Source organism: Aulostomus chinensis, chromosome 24 (genome assembly GCF_037954235.1).
Source record: "Aulostomus chinensis isolate RoL2024-O1b breed Wild chromosome 24, RoL_Achi_v1.0, whole genome shotgun sequence".
Taxonomy (NCBI): Eukaryota; Metazoa; Chordata; class Actinopteri; order Syngnathiformes; family Aulostomidae; genus Aulostomus; species Aulostomus chinensis.
Window position 1 is genome coordinate 9750569 of NC_141343.1, and position 20885 is coordinate 9771453.

The window sequence follows — 20885 nt, forward strand, 5'->3', positions numbered from 1 at the left end:
ATGGCAGATTCACTGCCCTGTTAAGTCAGCTGTCAATCACAGGCCTGGTATCAATTCGGCGGGAGGCCAGAATGTGTGATGCACTTATCACATCTGCCAGCGGGAAAGCAGAAACACCTACAGAGCCCCGGAGCCACTTGCAATTAAAGTGCTGCTGTGCTGCGAGAGGATGAACTCAAGGTCGCCTGGAGGTTATCGAGCAGCCCAATTACCAGCTTGTCATGTGTTGTCAGCAGCGAGAGTAACACTTGGAAACAAAACCGTCGTGGCTCACCTTTGCTCTGGCTGGGGAGTTGGTGGTATTGCGGAGGAAGGGGGAAAAAAAAAAGAAGTTTCAATTAGGTACATTTTTATTGTGGGACAAACTGAAAAACGGAGAAAAGCCCTTCAGAGTATGAGCGGGGCCGCAGCTCAGACCATGCAGGTGGATGTACAGAACTCTCAAAATGGAGTAAAAGTTATAAAAATAAACCGTTTACAACAACGTATCTACAAACAAAAACAAAAAAAAACAGTTAAGTGGTAGAATTTTGGGTAATTTTCAATGACCATTTCCAAAAAAAAATGTATAACAAGAAGACATTTCACAGTTTCAAGGCGTATAACTGCAGTCTGGGGTGGACACTGTCACTACACAGTAGTTTCGTGTTTCCACAAGCCCGTTTTCACACTGGTGGCACTCTCGGAGTTAATTAAAGGTACTGTTTGTCCGTTTTCCTTGAGCGCGCCTCCATTCTGAGTGATGAGGTTAAGCCCGTAGGATTTTGGTTGGGTATCTAGTTCTGTGGTGCTGGGCTGTTTTACTGGGCCAGAGTCTTTACTAGTGCTTGACGCCGCAGCTGCAGCCTCCTGCTCAGTCTCCACGGTAACCACTGAGCCGTTCCCCAGGCTGCCGCCGCCTCCCTTGTCTGTATAGCGAGGGCGCCGCGGTAAGCTAGCACTGTCGCTGCTGTCTTGCTGCAGCTGGCTCTGATGGCGCTCTCTGTAGGCCATGTAGGCCGCCCGTCTGCTATTACGTGCAGCCATGTCATAATGGTGGTGCCGCCTGTGGGAGGAGCTCTGAACACTGCCCTGAACGCTGCCGTCCACGCTGGTGGGTACGTCGTAGGCATACTCTCGCAACACTGTCAAGCGACTTGCCCGGTGTGCCCGTGCTCGGTTTTTGTGGTGCCTGCTTGCATGTCCGTTAGTGGTGACGGCAGGGTTGTTAATGTTGTTCATGGGGCGGAACTGCACCTCTACTGGTGCTACGTGCATTTTTATTTCATTGTCTACCGAATGCTCAGTCAGGCTGTTGTCCAAAATGGCAGCACCGTTGGCCGCCACAGGCACTGAGGCAGGCTTACACTGGGCTGCCTCGGCATGCAGATTGGTCAATTTGCTGCCATGGGCGGAGTTACGCATGCTTGGCGCGCTCTTATTGGTGTAGGAAGAATCAGCGCTGCTCTGGCCACACTTTGTCGACTCACCATCTGCCTTGTGAGCAGATCCGACCGTGGATGTCATGGCCACGCCTGGCTGAGGCAGAAGAACGTCCTCCTGTGCAGAATAGGCTCGTCTCCCAGAGCAACAAGCCTGTGACCAATAGCGCCTCATGTCTTGCCTGTTGACACAGTGATGAGCCACCATGAATGCCCCGAGCGCCAGCGCAGCCACACCAAACAAGCAGGTGAAAGCCAAGTCTATGGGGTGATCCTGTGATACGGCCATGGCTCCAAACACCCAGAGGATGGCGTATAAGCCCAACCCCACCGCCGCACCCATCAGCTGAGCAGCGAAGGTGTGCTCGTTCTCCAGTGCTGCCAGGGGCACCGCGTGGGGGGTCGATGCTATGGAGGAAGACGCCTCGTGGGGCTGCAGCTGAAGAGTGAGGGGCTGGCAGTGGCTGCTGGGACCATCTGGCCCGGCCTCACCGGTGCTTGAAGCAAGATGCTGCTGCTCCTCCGTCATCTCCTTAAACTCGTAACGACGCTCCGGGTGGCGACGCAACTGAAGTAGGATGCTTAGGAAATACATGCAGTCCACAAAGACGATGAATCCCACTGGACCATAAAAGGCACCGATACTGGGTTCCCACGCCATCCAGCAACTGGAGAGAACACACAACCATATCTCTTACCACTTCGATATAATTCAAACAGCACCGCCCCACAGCGCTCATTAACACAATACCTCATCTCTGCATCTTCATCTGTCACCATCATTACTTACTTTACAAACTTTCATGACTTAAAAAACTTCCGCATCTTTTTTTTTTTTTTTAACAGTAACTTCCCCATTATATTAAATAACAGGCTGGATTCGTCTTGCTTGCAAGAAATTAATTAAACTCCAAAGACTTGAGACAGATACGGCTGCAGATTTCTCAATTAGTCAGCCACGATCTAAACAGCTGCTACTGTAGAGAGGGTGGGGGGCGAATGGGGGGGGCTTGGTGTAAACCGGCAGTGTTTTCTTGTTGCTTAGATGCGCAAACTATTAAAAATCCCTCCTTGATCAGAGCTTCAGGGAATAAAACTTTTCCTCCACGCATAAATATGTACATCATTTAAAGAGATGCAGTCTGGCGATTCCTCCTGCAGAGACGAGGTAAAATTTAGTGGGTCTGGGTTTGTTAAACCTTGTTGTTCAGATAAAATGAAGCAGATTCAGAAGTGCCAATTAAATTGCAGGGACTACTCACTATGGTGCATTGGTGCGGCTGCCGTAGTTTTTGATGTTGGCTGCTGCAGTGATGCCACAGACAATAGTGGGTATCCCTCCACCGATTAAGTAGAACCTTAAGGAGAGAGCAGAAAGAGATAAACTTCCCCACTGACGTCCTGTGGTAACCTCCCCCACAAGCACGTCCACTTTAAGGGGCCATCTTATGAAAAACAGAGATAAATCTGAGTCTCTTATGTGCTAACTGCAAAATATTTCCTACTTTTGCAGTTTTATTGGGTCAAAATGTCCCAGTTATTTTGATGTAATTCAATGAGCTGTTCAGTTTAGATGCCCTTGAACGCATCACAAGAGCCTTCTTTTTTTTTTTCTTTTTGCACGCTTCAATTTCCAGGATGTCCCGCTAGTAGACGTTAAAGACACATCGAGCTGCTGACCCGAAATAAAAGCGTAGTCTTTTCTGATGGGGGCTGAAGCTAAACCAGCCCGTTGCTAACAAAGCGGCCGGGATTCATGGCCTGTAGAGCCAGAACAATGAGTTTTTTTGAGCATAAATACATGCTAATGCTGGTAAATACATCACCAAAATGAAAATATTAATCTGGGAATGGTGCATAATATGGACCTTTTAAAATCAGAGCAGGTTTTTTTTTTTTTTTTTTTTATAAAAGCACACCACACGACAGGCCCACGGCCCAAGCTTTGTTTTTTCTTTTAATTATACAGACATTCTCATTCTTCATATCTCACTCTCTCCAAGGAAGGAAACTGCACTTTCCAAAAACAAAGTACTTGGGCTCATAATTTTTTTTTTTTTGATAAGGCAACACAGACAGGAATGGTCCAATAACATTTATAAAGATGAAACTGCATTTCAGTTCACTGGCACAAGAAATGACACTTTATCAAGTCATCGATTTTATTTTTTCTCTTCTTTTTAAACAAAGAGAGAGTTGCAATGTCATACCTCAGCATAGGTCTCGGTGGCGGTGGGGGTTCGTCGAGCTCCTCATAGCGCTTGGCTTTGCGTGTCACCTGCTTGTAAATGTTGCGTGCAGTCACGCCCACCCACAGAGCCGTGGCGAGGGTGGAATAATGCAGCAAAATACCCACCTAAGAGAGATGACACCACCGTTTACCAAAAGAAGTAAAGTAAAAATGATCTAAAAATCGGAGTTGTTGAATTTCATCAGATTCAAAACTGAAGACTCCAAAACTAGGATCCACCCTGAGCAACTTCTTTAAAACTGCCATCATCTGCCTCTGCTGAAAAATCCCCTTCTGCAAAGCAAATTTGTGCAAGGGGTTTAAATTAACTCATGAAATGTTTCATCAAAGTGCGACGAAAAACAAATATGTACACAAACCATGAGGGGAGACTGAACCACGGGGACGATCCACGGCACTTTTAAATGCATCATTGAATGTGTACATTTACCAGAGGGATGAATTTCGCCAGCTTTTATCTTCTCTAAAGCGCCTATTATCTTTCCACGACTGACTACTGAGTGTGTTCGTGTTTTACTGCTGACTAAGATGTTTTGGGATATTTTGATGCGTGCATGGGATGTATACTCACGGCTTGGCAAACACTTGCGTAGCGTGTCTGATTGATGCCACCGATAAAAACTCCACATGTGAGGGAGATGTGGAAGCAGAGGTTGACCAACATGTGCCAACATTTACGGCTGACGCGGACAGACCTGAAGACAGGGGACGCAGAACAGATGACTCCGTCTGCTAAAATACATAGCTCAGTTTATAAAAACAATAGGTGTTAAACCCAGTTGCTCTGAAAACACATCCAGGCTGTCTGAAGGTAACAAAGCTCACTTGCAAGCGCCTTTAAAACTCACACGTTAACACACTGCATCTACATAGTTTACTCTGACAAAACCTCAGTGTGAAAGGTCCCCTGTGTGATGATTAACACTGTATTTTCTGTTCTGACTTGACTGGTGTTTTTTTTAGCCAGGCAATGATTGCCTGGATCTCAGTCAAAGCGATGTTTCCAGGCAACCAGCGAAGCCAAGTCTGTTGCTTGTTGCATCATATTGAATGGAAAGACAAAAACATGTTTCAATCAACTCCTCTAACTCACAATACGAGCACAAACATCATTTCAAAGCAAGGAAGCGAGAAAGAGGTTGCTCGCTGATGAAGAGTACCTGTGATGGTAGATGTAGCTGATGATAACAGTGATAAGGCAGAGGAGGAGGACGATGGTTGTGGCGTAGATGACAGGATGCAGCGGCTGGATGCTGGGAGAGAAATAATCCACACTGCTGAGGTCCTGCCATTGAAATGGGAAGAAAAGAAAAAAATCCATAGTTAAGTCGTACTGTAAAACCGCAACCTATCAATTATACTGCTCACAGACAGCTGCTCTGTTCCAGCTGTAGTCCTGCAACAGAGGAGGTATTATCCTAGCAGTCTGGGTCTTATGGAACCTTTGTTGGATATGAAGTACTGAATGTGCTTGACTATAAAAACACAGATGTTGTGGGATTTTATTGAAAATTTCATCCTGCTGTTGATAACGTCACTGGAAACATATGAACCCAATTCATAACTGGCAAAAGTTTGTCAGTGTCATGGAATTAACACATAACAGTAAAGAGCAATTCCTACCATAAGCAGGCCGTAGTTGCCCAGCGAGTTGCAGGAGATGGTGGTGAAGTTGTCGTGATGACCAAGGATGCGGCAGCCGTCACTCTGCCATCCGCCCTGTCCCCCCACCAGGCTTAAGTTCCAGGAGGCCGACACGGCGTCTGAGCCACGTGCAAATCGCCGCAGGGTAATATTGATGGGGGCCCGCAGGACATGGAAGGGAATGCCATCTGATTGGCCACACATAGAAAGTCATCAGATCACATGTTTATTACTTTTGTTACAGTTCCACACGACTAGAACTTACCGATCTTGGCCATGATGACAGGGGTGGCCACGCTCCTCCTTCTACCCCCATCAGCCAGTTGAGAAGAGTTGCCAGTAGATGGAAAAAACTTGCCGTTATGGAAGCCCAGTAGGTGGAGCTTGTAGACAGGGTCCTCTGCCTGCCCGGGGAGTGGAGCCTGGGTAAAGAGAGACTGAGGGAGCTGCAGGGATGCCTCCATTATGGTGCTCTACACGGATAAAAGAAGTTTCAAGCAGATCATCTTTAGAATTTATGGATTTGTTTTTATAGAGGATGAAGAACCCAGTCAAAAGGCACTGCAATCATCTCTTCTCTGTGCTGACCTTGTGAAGGATGCTGGAAAAAGAGCTGGTGGTGTTGCATTTGAAGGTGAGCTGGTGGTCTTGGCCAGGCGTGCGCTCGGGGCTGGGCCTTTGGAACAACATGCAGGTCATGCCATTCCAGTCATTGGCCCTGATGGCGTGAGCCTCCAGTGCTATATTGGGTGAAGTCTGGGAGGACAACAACAATAACATTCTTTAAATCAGGACATTTGATAGATAAATGACAGTTCTGATAAGAGGACTAACCAGGGAGAAGGCCTGAGTCGTGGCCAGACGGTAGACAGCTATCTTCTGAAGGCAGGCGATGATGCGGGAACAGGCCATGGCCTCACGCTGAGCCATCCACAGCACCCGCTCGTCTGCCAGCATCAGATTACTGGCCATGCTCACCATAACGTCACCCAGCTAGGAGACGAGAGAGGGGTCCAAACGAGTGAGAACACACAAACATCAGCCTCTGACAAGTAGCAGCAAACCCCTGTTTTCAATTGCATGAGCGGAAACATAAACCCAGCATCTTGTTTGTATCAAACAACACTAAACGCACACTTTAAGGAGACACTTGACATGTCTCTAGCAGCGACTGTGTGACTATTAGAAACACATTTAAAACACTCTGACACCATATTAAACTTGGATGTGCTTGAAACCACCAGTGCTCCTTGTCTGCAGCACTTACAACATGTTGGGCTCTCCGTTACATTAGAAACACATTTTTCTGTGAGCATACAGCTGTGCTTAAAGTCAAGCCAGACGACCTCTCTCCCTGACAACAAACAGCTGTTGAGGATTAATCTATTTGTCTTTGAATGCGGTAGAACCAAATGCACTCTGTCTATAAAAAGCTCGCAAGCTCATGCAATTGTAAATTGTAAGAAAAAGTCTAAATACAGATTTTCAAACACAACAGAGACCTGCTTTCACTACAATACTTACATCTTTGAACTTTTCAACAAACTTGCCGAATTTCTCAATCATCTCAGCCACAAAGATAATGTCCATTTTGTCTGAGAAGTTGGCAGCGGCAATGGTGGAGACCAGCAGACGACGAGCCCTGTGCACCACGTTGCTTTCGTTCAGGGGCATCTAACGCACAAATACGGAGGAAAGGCTCAGACAAGTCAAGGGAAATATAAAGAAGAAGTTGGTAGTAGAATACAAAAAAAAACCAGAGTACATTCAAATAAAAGCAGACATCCAGAAACCCACCTGGTTGATGACATAAAGAAATCTCGTAACATCTTTTTGAAACTGGCAACGGGAGTAATCATCCTCCGCCCAAAGTCCCTCGCGATCGCAGTACCGCCATGCTCGCTGCTCTTCACCGGAGCTGCCCGAGTAGGAGCCCGCGCTCGACGGCAGCCGGTTGCATGGGAGGTAGGCTCTGATCCCGGCCAGGGTCCGAGGCCACCTGGAGGGAGTCAGATAAACCTCAGTTTCCTTATTACCTCCTAAATTTGTGTCATGTGAGCAAACATTTGTGGGAAATGAGCAGTCAGAGCAGACTTGTAATTCAAATGTTTGACCACAAGGGGGTGATGTTTGCAAACACAACACAGCTGCTCTGTCACTGTGAGAATACCTGGCATCACACATCTAAAACCAAATACTGGTTAATTGGAAATATCTATATCTATATCTATATGTATCTATGTCTATCTTTCTATCTAGATATAGATACATTTAATAAACATCAAAATGACACAGCAAAAAACTCCAAATTTAAAACCACTCTTAAACTTTCTGAATTCGCACGCTTACAGATTTATCAGCAACATATGAAAGACATTAACGGTTATCAACTGCATTTGGCATCACTCACCGGAACTCTCCCTTATTGTTGGAGACACGTTCCGGGGCACAATACTTGGCTGAACTCTCCAACACCACGATGTGGACTGTCCTGGTGGTGTTTCCCCTGCTTGTCCTGACACGACACTCCCAGTTCCCAGTAAAACCAGGCTGGATGTTGGAGATGGTCAACGCGCTGATGGAAAACGTGAATATAAGAGATGAAACACATTCTTCTGCTGATTATCGATCTAAGGCAACCATTGGTGTGAGTATATTAATACCTTGCGATCAGGGAGCAGTTCTGCACCATGCGTTTTTCAATGAAGATGCCTTGCGCAGCATCTGGTTTGACCATGCGTCCGTTCTGGTACCACAACACTTGCATGTCTTCGGCTACGAAGGAGGCCTGACACTGGAAAGGAAGGCTGTCCCCTTGGAAAACGACCTGACGCTGGGATGGGGTCAGCTGGAAGGAGGGCAGCTCAAGCGGTGCATCTGCAGGAACCAGGCGAGGGAGCCGGGAAATCAAAGTAAAATAAGCTATTTGTCAAATATCTTTTCTTTTTTTTCCCCTTGGACACACAATTTGTCATTCACGTCAGGCCACTGGTTGCTGCTCGATCTGTACCATGCATTTCATAATCCCCGACTGTGATGAGCGCCAAACTGATAAGACATGAGCAAGTACAAACAAAGGCAGCGTTGGTCTTGCCAGCCCTTCTCTTATCTCAAGTGTCATTGCACAAGCTCCTGTTCCCCAAACACCAGCCTCACTGATACTAAAACAGAGAGAATAAAGAGGCAGTGCAACATTCCATCCAGAAAAACAGATGTCACCGCAAAAACATTAATTTCAGCTTTTCAAACTGTCCCGCTCTGGATAAATGATTCAGTTTTCTCAATGTTTACGACCACTGTTGTGTGGAAAAAACAAAACAAAACAAAAAAACAACAAACACAGCATCTGAGGTTTCCAGGTGTTCCTACCGCAGGTGAGCAGCTCCGGTCGAATTGGTGTAATGAGCTGGCCCTGGAGAGACTGAGGGTATGAGCACTTAGTGTTCTTAACCGCGATGTTCCTGTCTTTGATCCAACGCAGTAACCACAGAAGGTTGCAGTCACACAGAAGGTAAGGCGTCTGGAACTCCCTGGTAATTAATACAAACACAGAAGAGGAGACTGGTTAAGGGGGGAGGGCGAGCAGGTGTTTGATTGGGCTTGCATGGGATTTCATTGGAGGAAAAGAGTTGCCTCCTTATACTCACAGTGACTTCAGAGACACGAGGCTGTCAAAGGTCCCTTGAGCCAACGAAGAGAACATATTCCCTGAAAGGTTTCTGGAAAATCCAAGATGATGCTAATTTATCCCAGCATATTAAAAACTGTTTTAATTGAGTGAAAATTATAGTTGTAGTACACACACACACACACACACACACACACACATAGATGTACACAACTAATCTAGAAGTTGCTTTCTAACAGTCCCTGGCTGTACAACCGCCCCACCCCCACCACCACCTCCACAGAGTTCAGAGTCACAGGAACTTAGGAAGAATTTTGACATCAAAGAGGAATGGACTTTCAAAGAATAGAGATCATAGAGTAAATCCTGATTCTTTGATGTCAAAATTCTAAATTCCGCGACATTTTGACCAAAGAATTCTTTGTCTATGATGTCATAAAAGCCTTCCTGTGTAAGAGAAAGCAGAGTGGTATCAACAGTATCAGCACCTTCACAATCCATTCGAACATCAGACATATTACAGGTCTGAATCCTAGCAACCAAGAACGGAACCAGGAGCAACGAAAAATGGATCTGGCTGAGAGAGTGAGGGAGTACATGGAGGAACTGGAATGGGAGCGACTGGAACGAGAGAGAGAGGAAAGAGAGCAATACGAGAGCGATGAAGAGACAGACGGAATTGAGGAAAGAGAGAGGGAGGAGGACAGGCAACTCCAGAGAGAGCGGTTAGAACTGCAACAGTTCGAGAGGGATGAGGAGGAGCTGGAGAGAGAGGAAAGAGAGAGGGAGTACATGGACAGAGAGGAAAGAGAGAGGGAAGAACTGCAACAGTTCAAGAGGGATGAGGAGGAGCTGGAGAGAGAGGAAAGAGAGAGGGAGTACATGGACAGAGAGGAAAGAGAGAGGGAAGAACTGCAACAGTTCGAGAGGGATGAGGAGGAGCTGGAGAGAGAGGAAAGAGAGAGGGAGTACATGGACAGAGAGGAAAGAGAGAGGGAAGAACTGCAACAGTTCGAGAGGGATGAGGAGGAGCTGGAGAGAGAGGAAAGAGAGAGGGAGTACATGGAGAGAGAGGAAAGAGAGAGGGAAGAACTGCAACAGTTCGAGAGGGATGAGGAGGAGCTGGAGAGAGAGGAAAGAGAGAGGGAGTACATGGACAGAGAGGAAAGAGAGAGGGAAGAACTGCAACAGTTCGAGAGGGATGAGGAGGAGCTGGAGAGAGAGGAAAGAGAGAGGGAGTACATGGACAGAGAGGAAAGAGAGAGGGAAGAACTGCAACAGTTCGAGAGGGATGAGGAGGAGCTGGAGAGAGAGGAAAGAGAGAGGGAGGAGACAGACCGCATGGAGAGAGAGAGAGAGAGAGAGAGAGAGGGAAGGTGGAGAGACTCCAGACAGAGAGGGAGGATTTGGTTCATTATAAGAGAGCTGAGGAGGAGATTGAGGGAGTGGAATGAGAGAAGGAGGAGTTGGAACATTTTGAGAGGAATGAGGAGGAGACTGACAGACTGGAAAGAGAGGGAAGATCTGGACAAATTTAAGTTGGATGAGGAGGAGATAGAGAGAGATAGAGAGAGATAGAGAGAGAGAGAGCGAGAGAGAGAGAGAGAGAGAGAGGAGATGGAGCGACTCCAGAGAGAGGAAGAAGACGTACAGGCTCCAGAAAGACAGGGAGGAATTGGAGAAGAATAAGAAGAATGGCATTATGAATAAGCTAATGCTGCTATTGACAGCTAGCACTCACAGTTTAATGAAGTGGAGTTTAATTCAGTGAAAACTACTCAAGACTTACAGTCGGATCAGACTTGTGAGGCCCTTGAAGATGTCTACATTGAGGCAGCCGATGCTGTTGTTAGACAAGTCGCTGCAGCAAAAAGACAAAAAAATATCTGGTTAATGTCTTCCATGTTTCAGAAATAAAGCATCATCAATGGTCTAAAATGCCAACATTTAGGCAGTCCTGCTTCATAAGAAGATACTGGGATGGAAGTTTTTTTTCCCCAAGCAAAGCATGTTGAGGCGAATAGCCCACAATTTAGCTGACAGGTTAACAATTTCAGGTTATTTGAGATCATGTCTATGTGGGCCTTCTGGGAAGCCTCCACATCAAAGGCAGAGTCACACTCCGGGAGCTGATTAATCACCGATAATTAATGTCAAACGTGCCAAAAAGTGTGTATTTCTCCTGTGGATGTGACCCGACACGACGTCTCTGGCAGACATCAGATGGAAGTGTGAGACAATCCGGATGCCTTCCAAAAGGAATCCCAGAGGATCAATCCAACCGCAGAATTACACCAACATTTTGAAACAGCTGTAAAAAAAAAAAAAAGACAAAAAAAAGACAAAAAAAAGAAAAGAAACTTTTTGCTACCTTCCACTGGTACGGTTACTACAGTGGGTGCTGAAAGCTGGTTGGAATGACACTCGGGTTTAATAAAGGTTCACTCGCATTACCTCACTTGCCTGTGACATCATCTTCCCCGGCAACAGCTTTTAATTTTATTCACCTACGTCTTGTAATTCCCCCCAGGGATGATCACAGCATCTGTGTGATTGTGTGCAACACGTTCTTGCAGCCAGTTTTACACAATTCCGCTGACTGTTGGTTGACACGAGCCAAGAAATGTACCAGGAGAAGCAAGGAAGAAGAGGAGTGAAGTTCGAGAACATGGTTCTAAAATCAATTTTATACGTATTTGGAGGATTTCAATGTGACACAGATACTGTATTTTAGGCCTCAGAGTATACACTTTAAATCAAAGCACGTGAAAAACAACTCCAACACATTCCTCTAGGGGTTCCCCAATCATCGAAAAGCGCCAAGTGAAAAAACTAGAGCAAAGCAGATCATTACCTGCCATATCCCGAGGTGATCAAGGAAAGTGATAGCACCACAAAGTGATCGGTGGTATATGACTGTCAGCCACAGGCCAACATCCAAGCATTTATCTGATTATTGGTGTTGGTCCTTAAGGTGCCAGCTGGGGAATTTACTGTGAGGTTATTAGTTCCACTTGGCAGGAAGAAAAGGCTGCTTTCTTGCAGGCTTGCCAATCTGAGCAAGCACTGTGTGTCAGGGGAGGGATAACACAGTCGAAGTGAGAAGGTTTAAGGATGGAGGGGCGGGGAGCTTCCCTATCTCACTTTATCGGTGGACTCAAAGTAGAGTAACAGAGTTTGTAAAAGGTACAAGATAATCAATACGGTTAGTGCACTCAAGCCAGGATCTGCAGCATTTTCCTTCAAAAACAAAATATGGAAACATACAAAAATAATCTGGTTTAATTATCACTTTTGGCCTCATGACATGTGTGGGTGACTCGGTCCACAGAGCCACTGCCCTCTGCCCATATGACATCATTCTTGTTTTGCCGGGCAGCGAGTGGCTGGGGAGAGGGTGTGTAAAGGGGGGTTGAGGTGGGAGGAATCTATTGGGCGTCTGTCTCTGTGTGCAAGTTGGCTGTAGGGCCTAGATCAGATGTTTGCGCTGTTGCAAGTCAAACGGAGAGCGTTCATGGTTGTGGATAAATTTACGACGAGCTTTTTACCACGAACGTCAAGAACCTCGGAGAAAAGAGGTGCAGACTCAGACAGAAGACAGGGGTCAGAAAGCCTCAGCATGGTTCTGTGGTGCAGCTAAACAACCGAAAGTAACAGTATGGTCCATCCAGCTGAGGAGAGGAGACGTTTATTCTTATATTTATTGTATCTAATCTAATTTATCTGCTGTTCTTCACCAACCTATGTGTGTTTTTACTGATTTATGCTCGAAATGCAACATTTGGAAAGTTGCTTGGATGCTCGTGATAGGCTGAGATGCTAATTAATTGCCCATTTTGCCCAAAGTTGTCTGTCTGAAATCATCTCAACGTTTCAACATCAAATCAGTTTGCAAAATGTCCTTTTTCTTTTAATCACGCCTTTATCGCATCAGTTTTGTCCTTTTGTCTGGTGTCACGGTTTGGTTTTTTTGGGTGTCATCATGCATCACACATGACGACTTTGGTTTCATTAAATGCGTGGATAGGGAGGCTGAGCCGTTCATCCGCGTCAATTAATCCTTGGAAGATACCCCGCTGCAAATTACAGATGAGGTGGAATTCACTGTTGTACCTGATGTGCTGTACGCTCAGAAAAACCATACGTGGTTACCATACGATCACGAAGCTCCCCAAGGGCACGGTCTCCTTCCATACTCAGTCTAAGCAGCAGCTGGAGAGGGAAGTTGGGTCAGCCACTACCAAAAAGCCAAGAAAGACTGCAGGTATTTGTTACCAAACTGAAGCTCAATTTAGAGCTCACTGAGAGGGCAAATCACGACCCAGAGATTGCCTTCGACTACAGTTAGGAGTGTGGACACTTCAAGAATTTGAAGCTGGGGGACACAGTGTAGTATTCTCTCTCCAAGGGAGCAGTTCATTCAGAGATCAGAAGATCACCAAAGTGCCTGCAGTGAATGGCACTGGAGACGATGTTGGTGCAACGGTGATGAAGGGGAAAGTCATCTGTCTGTGAAGCATTGTGGACTCTCAGAGAGATACCAAGGGCTTGTTGGAACAAAAGGACAGCATTATTCCTTTGGTATACTGGGTAAGGCTAACGATGCAGATAATCTGCAGAAAGGAGAGCTTGTTAAGTTCCAGGTCAACACAGTGTCTCAGACTAGACAGAAGATGGCCTGTAATGTGACCCTCTCCATATAATTGGATTGAATATAATGCCTGTCGTGAACAGGCCAACAGAGTCCAACAGAACACAAACCAGTAGCAACACCATATCCTGACCGCCTCGTGATCAGATTCCAGGCCGTCACTCTGGATGACGCCACTGCTACTCACCTGTCATTGCAAGATGGCCCTAAGGTCCTGACAATACAAAAGACCTTCAAATCAGGAGTGCAAGCTTCACAGGCCTGGTATCTTTGACTGAGAAATATGGAACCTGCCCAAATGCCAACAGCAGGGAACAGGATAATTTGATTTTTCACATGCATGCATATAAAAACATCAAAATAAACATATGTGTACATATACAGTCACTGGCATGTCTAATCTTTTTTCCCCCCCAGTTGATACATGAGCGAGAACCTTTTTCATTCCACAGTCCCTGACCTACGATGTGTGATCCACTTGATGAATGTGGGTTTTTTTCGACACATTTCTCTTTTACATCATTTCATTTTGCCATTTATCTCTGTCCAAGAGAGAGCGATATCTACGAAAGTCAAAGTAGTGAATCAGTGGGGTTTCCCTTTACCACAAGCACATGAAATGGAAAAATGCCTTTATATCATAATAACAGGGCTTCAGAAAGTCTCAACAACAAAACAATACAAAATAACTCATAAACCTAAAATGAATCACTTAAACATGTTAAATTTAATGCTTGCTGAGGGTGAAGAAGGGTTTTTTTTTGTGTTTTTTTTTTTGGTGCTTATAGTGCCAAGTGTAGAGGTTTGTCAGGAAGTTTTTCGTCAGCATAGTTCTTTTTATTTTTTTGTCTTTCTTTGTTGCCCTATCGTTGCAAAAAAGGTGGCTGTTTTGCTGTGGAAATCCAGAAAATGTTGCATTTTTGTTGTTGTTGATGCGGGAGATGCCATTCTGTGGAAGTGATGTCACTTCCCTGATGCTATGTGACATCTCATCGCCTCGCGCACACATTTGTGTGGTGACAGGTGAGCAAACCTGTCTCGTTAAGTACGAGAAATTCCGTCAGCCTTACACTGTTTTATGTGGTTTATTATTTTTTTAAGTATTTAGGCACTTATTTGTAAAGCAGGGTTGTTGTTTTTTTTTTAACAGTTTAGAAAATAAAACCAAATGAGACCTAAAGCATTCTGTGCTCTCTGCGATGTGGAAGGCTGATTATCATCATAGGTTATTAGATTTGATTCTTTAGGTTTGCTCGTAATTTGAAAGTGGGGATTTTGTCGCAATTATTCGAGAAGTCACAAATCAAGCGATTTTGACCGCATCTATCACAAAAAAACAAACAAAAACAAAACAAAACTCCAGTGTCTGTGCACAGATTGGTCATCACACTGCTACAAGAAGACGGCCATCGGACGTACACATTTGTCTTTTTGTAACATATTCTACCGTGATCCTCAAAACATCCAAATGAAGGGACAAGCAAAAGACAAATAGCTTACTTCCGATATTGGGTAGTAATATGACACAGAAATGAATTACTTTATAATCTTGAGGCTGCTTTTTTCCCCCTCTTATCCAAAATGTTTCATTAGACTAAAAGACTGACAAGCAGCAAAAGGATAGTTCAAACAGGGCTTTAATTTAAATCCTGGCGGCATTTAACAATCCAGAGTATTCCGGCTTCTGTGTTTATATTCCCAGAGTTCAGCACAACCTCATTGCCTTCTTTCCTTCTCCTTGCTCACCCTTTCAGAGTAAAGAGAGTGACAACTCCCCTTTGAAATCTACTGAAAGGGGTGATGGGGCCACTTCCCTTTGTCATGGAGAAAAAAACTAACTGTACTCTGGGACAGCACGAGGATCCAAATCGTTCTGTGATTAAAGCAAACTCTTCAGAATATCCTGTGTTGGGGGGGGGGGGGGGGTAGGACTTTAATATGCAGGAGACATGTAGGCAGGCATGACTCCATCAGAGTGTGGCATGAATATGCAACATGCAGGAGGGTGAAACAAGGCAGAGTGCGAGCCAAGAAGCTGACTGCCTTCCTGTCTCGCTCGTATTGCTCTGCATCAGCAGCCAAGCTCAAGTTTGTATTGGCAGCTACCGGGTGCTGTTGGAGGATTCCAATTCACGCTGGGTTCTTGCTCCCGCTCCGTCAAACACAAAGGGAAACACACAACTGTGGTGTATTTGCTGTGTTGCCACCATATTTTAATGTACATTTTAAGTAGCAATAGAAGTTTGAAAAACCATTCAAATTTTGCTCTTTCTTAAAAGGTTGTTTTTTTTTGTTTTTTTTTATTTTGTCTCTCTGAAAAAGGGAGAAACACCTTTGTCAGATAAACTCAGACGTAGCAATCTAAATGTGGGTATGCTATAGAATGAAAAGAACATATATCAATTCCCAAATGTGGTAGGTATGAATCCCAAATTGTGTCCTACCAAAATTTATGTTTACTCCATGATTCAAAATAACACACAGACATTTATACATCCCACCCAACATCCTGAAGACTGTGTGTGTGTGTGTGTGTGAGTGTGTGTGTGTGTGTGTGTGTATGTGTCTGTGTGTGTGTATGTGTGTCAGTCTCTGGCACAAGGCCAGACAAAACCAGCAGTAGGAACAGAGTGTGACTTGACCATAGTCCCTTATGGACACTGGATACACAGACCTGCGCGATGCAAATATAGATACATTCAACAGCTGGGTTCAACACAATATATGGCATTGGAGTCATTGCGGAAAGCGCTTGAATACTTTGTAACTAAATCCTTTTAAATATAGGATGTGCACATATAGCTTGCACAGCCGGGTGACGGAGAAAAGCAAAAACGTAGCAGTTCAACTCTTTAAAAATACCAAAATAGCATGACAAGATACATAACTGCCTTGTAGCAAAAAGGCACGTGAGAAACAACATTGAAGAGATGGTCTGATCTACATTTAGGTGTTTTTCAAAGTCGCACTGGGAGAGGTTTACCTAAGCAGCAAAAAAAAAAAAGGAAAAAAAAATCTTTTAAATGGCCACAATTTCGGAGCAAATGTTTTTAGGACCACTTGAGGTCGTTTTTGCCTCTTTTTTTTCGAAAAAGAGTAAATGCGCAAAAACACCCAACTCAAATAAGCTAAAACCAAATCTTCAACTCATGTGACTCTTTCGGCTGCTGTTGCGTTCCCAGATATTGCCAAACTTGTTTTCATTTCCAGACAGCATGCAACATGTCAAATACTAACTGGTACTTACTTACAATTCTTCCAACCAAAGGTAATTCTTCCGGATAAACTGCTTCTACTTTATTTTTTGCAGCGACAGCCAAGTGTAAAGCAGGCTATAGCGCCGACTTTCTGCAAAACCAGCTGCTATAAACACGCATTTCCTTCTTGCGGCATTTCCGCATTGCCAAAAGTTTGACAGTTAAATGGAAACATAACTTGTGAAGGTACAGAAATTCAACCACAACTCACAGTCTTTTAAGAGCTGGCAATCCGAGGAAAGCTCCAGGTTCAATTCTACTGATCAAGTTACTCCGCAGGTCTCTGCAAAAGAAAGAACAAACTTTAAGCCAGGAGAAATTCAGCAATGCAGCAAAAATAAAAAGTAATTTGTGTCATTATCGCTGCTTCGGTATCCATTGCTGAACATGATTGTTTTTGCCATTTTTCATCAATTTTAAAAAGGGCTTGAGACTCACAATGAAGCAGTTATGAAATACAAGCACATTCACTGCTGGGCAGACGGAACCTTAAATATTCCAATTAGACAGAAATTGCTATCACTGGGCTGCAGCACTGCAAGCCAACATGCCAAGAAAAAACTTGCATAAATGACAGAGTTGTATTTCAGCTGATGTCCTCCAACCTCTCTCAAGCCATCAATACAACACAGCCGCTGTCACACCCCCCCCCCCACCACCACCACCACCACAAGACCACCCCTTGAAGTTCAAAGGTTTGCCATCACAGAATTCCTGCGGTGCTCACCTGTGCTGGCAATGCCTAGTCATTCATTACAGTCGAGGTTTAAGAGTCTGTCTAGTCCACACCTGAACCCACACAAAAGGCCTCTGGGTAACTCTAACTGTTTGATGTGAGGTAGCTGTCATCCGAAGGTGGGTAGAAGGCCACAGATAAGTCAGAGACAAAAAAAACTCGACTGCTTGTTAAAGCTTTTGATGTGAGCTACAAGCACTGGCTTCCGTGACCAGCAGTGTTGAGAGAAAAGTGAGGAGGCAGAGAAAGCAGAAATAATAAAATCAACGACAAGAAAAAAAAGACTGTCCTCAGAAGATCACGATATCTAATTAGAACCCATTTTGGAGACAGACGAAATATAAAAACGGTCATATCACGCATTCAATTCTTGCCGAAGTTAGTCCACTTTGATGTTAACTTTTGAAGTTGTCACAGAAGACAGGACACAAACACAATTATCCCTCTCGTCCAGAATGCAATGGACTGATGAGTCATACACTGCACTTGTGATTGAGTTTCCCACGTTGATCACATGTGCTAGCCACGAACAAACCAGCGATGAAAAGCAAAAGCTCATTACCAATATGTCCACCAAATGTGGATTTTTGTCACGGAATCATCATTGATTTGATCAGTTAAATGCCTACAAATCGACTGAATGGTGTGCGTGGCTTGTCTTAACTTCTCAGGTATCAGTCATACTGGTATTCTCCTGAATTGGTCGTACCACGGCCAAGACCTCTGGTCCCCAAACATACGTGGCTCCATACCCTGCGGGGCTCTGAGTGCAGATGGATGCAACTGCCTGGAGCTCCGGGTAAATATCTAATATTAACTACGGCTTGTTTGTCATGAAAAAGTTGAGTCTAATGTTGCCTGCGACTGCCCTGACGTCTGAACAAACTCGACAACATACAAACACACTTCACCCTTCTGAGGGACTTAAGAAGGGACAGCTGTTTATTTCCAATTCTTCAGGATGATCAAAACTATCTTTATTTTTTTCCCCAACAAGTAGCTGGATTAATTTTTTCCACATTGAAAAGAACCAGAAACGAAAATGTGGTTTCACAACTGCTTTTTCATCTTCAAAAAGGAGGTTGTCACTTAAAAAGACCCACATAAAGCACATTTCTGATTAAGTTTAAATCTGGCCTGACTGTCTGGTGTACAAACAAGGATGAATCAGTCCTCCAGAATTAAAAATATGTGATTCTCAATTATTTTTACTGTAATATCTTCAATACATTCACCTGAAGAGCAGCCAGTGTAGCTGCAAGTGTAAAGTACAAGATAATAGCTCTTTAAAATTCCCCTTAATCTCAACATTCTCTTGAGGTAAACACTGGCATTGACAACTTTATCCTTTAAAAAAAACATTGATATGATTTGTCAACCTGACCCAGAGCAGAAAAGAGACAACAGGAGAAGAAATATAAACATGTCGACTTGTTTTACCTTTCAGATACAACCGCAGGTATGCTAAAACATTGTGCAATAAGCTTCTGATCAAACAAGACATCAGAGTGTGTTGAATTTACAATCCCTCCTTTATTGGTTTTGAATTCCGCATTTAATTTCTCCTGCTTTAATGTCACTGTCCAAAAAAAAGACCTTGGTCGAAGTGTCTTCAACTGATGTTATAAATCTCAATGTTATTATCTTATAAAGCGGTATTGTAATTTTCATTTTGAACCATCTTACAACAACTTTCTTACAAGCTTGCTTCCATGTGTATTGTGGCATTCCTGAATAGACGGCCATCATTTCTTTAGAAAACTCTAGACACTAGTGCTGTTGTCCATTCTGTTTTCCACAATAAGCATTCCTCTACAGCAGCAGATTTAGCAAGGAATTAGCATGTGACGGTTGCCGAGCTTGGCTTCTATTTCTATGAGCGGGAGTGATAATGGAGATTCTGTATGGCTTATTTCCAAGCAGGGACACCTTTGGCCCCCTGACTAAACACAGCGGTCTCCACAGTTACTTTGCGATTTCACACAGCGTGCTGGACAGGCATAACTGATTCTCTAACCCTCTCTGGAACTCACAGCCAGCTGCTGTCTCAGTGTTCACGGCTGGATATAGACGGTCCAAATCCAAATGAGGGTTCCTTTGTGGATGAGAGGTGGGAGGGGGGGAAGAAACGATAGAGAGACTTGTTTTCCTCACATAGAGTTTGGGGAGAAAAGGAGATTTTGAGGGAAGGTGGGAGGGGATATTTCAGCTTCAGGGATGCGGAGTGTGTGTGTGTGTGTGTGTGTGTGTGTGTGTGTGTGTGTGTGTGTGGGATTGTATTGCAGACACCTCTGACCTTTGCTTGGCCTCATTACAATGACAAAGCCAGCAATAGCAACCTTGCTTCACTGGTTGAGGGTGGAATTGAGTGGGGAGGGACCTATGAGGCACAAAGGGAGATGCTTCTGGAGGTTAACTTGCTTGGGGATTCATGCAATGACTAGCAGAACCATGTCCATGACCACATAGGCTAGCCACTCACACACAGAGTACAATGCTGTCTTTTTTGGTTGAGAGACAAAATTATGTAAACATAATTCAGCATTCAGACTCATGTTTGCCCTCTAAGCTTCGGCTCTCAAAGTTCAGACCAAAGGCAATAGCCAACTGGGAAATCACCCAAAAACCCCAAAACAATCCAAGAAGCCATACAGGACTACATTCAGTACGTAGCATAACAAACACAATCAAATTTTACACATCAGAACCACAAAATTAGAGGATCATAACAGGCCTCAATCAATATGGAATCTTGGAGCAGTAGCGTACCTATAAACTGATTTGCCAACTGTGAGACCTTTGTTTATTGGTCAGATATGTCTGGGGCGCGAAGATAAGAGTAAAAGTATAGAAAGAAGGTCCTACATTGGGATTTGTGCGTATACATCTTTTACTTCTCCTCTTCGAAAGTTTGGACGCTCTGACACGTCCAAGTATGTCTAAGTACGACTGGCGACAGAGCCATTTCAGACTGCACTGGTAGTTTGGTCATACCAGGGTAAGATCATCCTTTTCTGGACCATTTGGGAACACAGTCTCAAGATCTCGGCCCGATTAAGAATCAATCTAGTTCACTTGTTAGTTCATCTCACTCTCACTGCGCAACCAACTGAAACAATAATTCAACCAGATCATCCGAGGAATTTTTACTACTTGCTCATCTTTTCCAAACAGATACTGCAAAGGCTAAATGTGGAAAATGCTGCTTGATATACTTTCTTGATTTCCTGTCTTTAACCCAACCATGAACAATAACAGACCAAAACATGCCCTCGCAAACCCAAATCAACCCAGTCG

At 44.4% G+C, this 20885-nt stretch overlaps 1 protein-coding gene across 2 annotated transcripts in view; it reads right to left on the reverse strand.

The window, feature by feature from the left end:
• adgra3 (adhesion G protein-coupled receptor A3) overlaps positions 1-20885 on the reverse strand; it is a 29993-nt gene continuing 9108 nt past the window's right edge. Inside the window, exons 3-19 of one of the 2 annotated variants that reach the window (XM_086196932.1) lie at positions 17064-17135; positions 10734-10805; positions 8964-9035; positions 8686-8846; positions 7980-8193; positions 7727-7891; positions 7114-7315; positions 6841-6990; positions 6151-6309; positions 5905-6072; positions 5582-5789; positions 5296-5504; positions 4833-4957; positions 4244-4367; positions 3632-3777; positions 2684-2779; positions 2-2089 (exon numbers count right to left, since the gene is read on the reverse strand). In XM_086196932.1, coding sequence (XP_086053058.1) covers positions 631-2089; positions 2684-2779; positions 3632-3777; positions 4244-4367; positions 4833-4957; positions 5296-5504; positions 5582-5789; positions 5905-6072; positions 6151-6309; positions 6841-6990; positions 7114-7315; positions 7727-7891; positions 7980-8193; positions 8686-8846; positions 8964-9035; positions 10734-10805; positions 17064-17135 — 3802 coding nt within the window. In that variant the 3' untranslated portion in view covers positions 2-630. Of the gene's footprint in view, positions 2090-2683; positions 2780-3631; positions 3778-4243; positions 4368-4832; positions 4958-5295; positions 5505-5581; positions 5790-5904; positions 6073-6150; positions 6310-6840; positions 6991-7113; positions 7316-7726; positions 7892-7979; positions 8194-8685; positions 8847-8963; positions 9036-10733; positions 10806-17063; positions 17136-20885 lie in introns of both variants that reach the window. The other variant, XM_086196933.1, reaches the window with a different exon arrangement.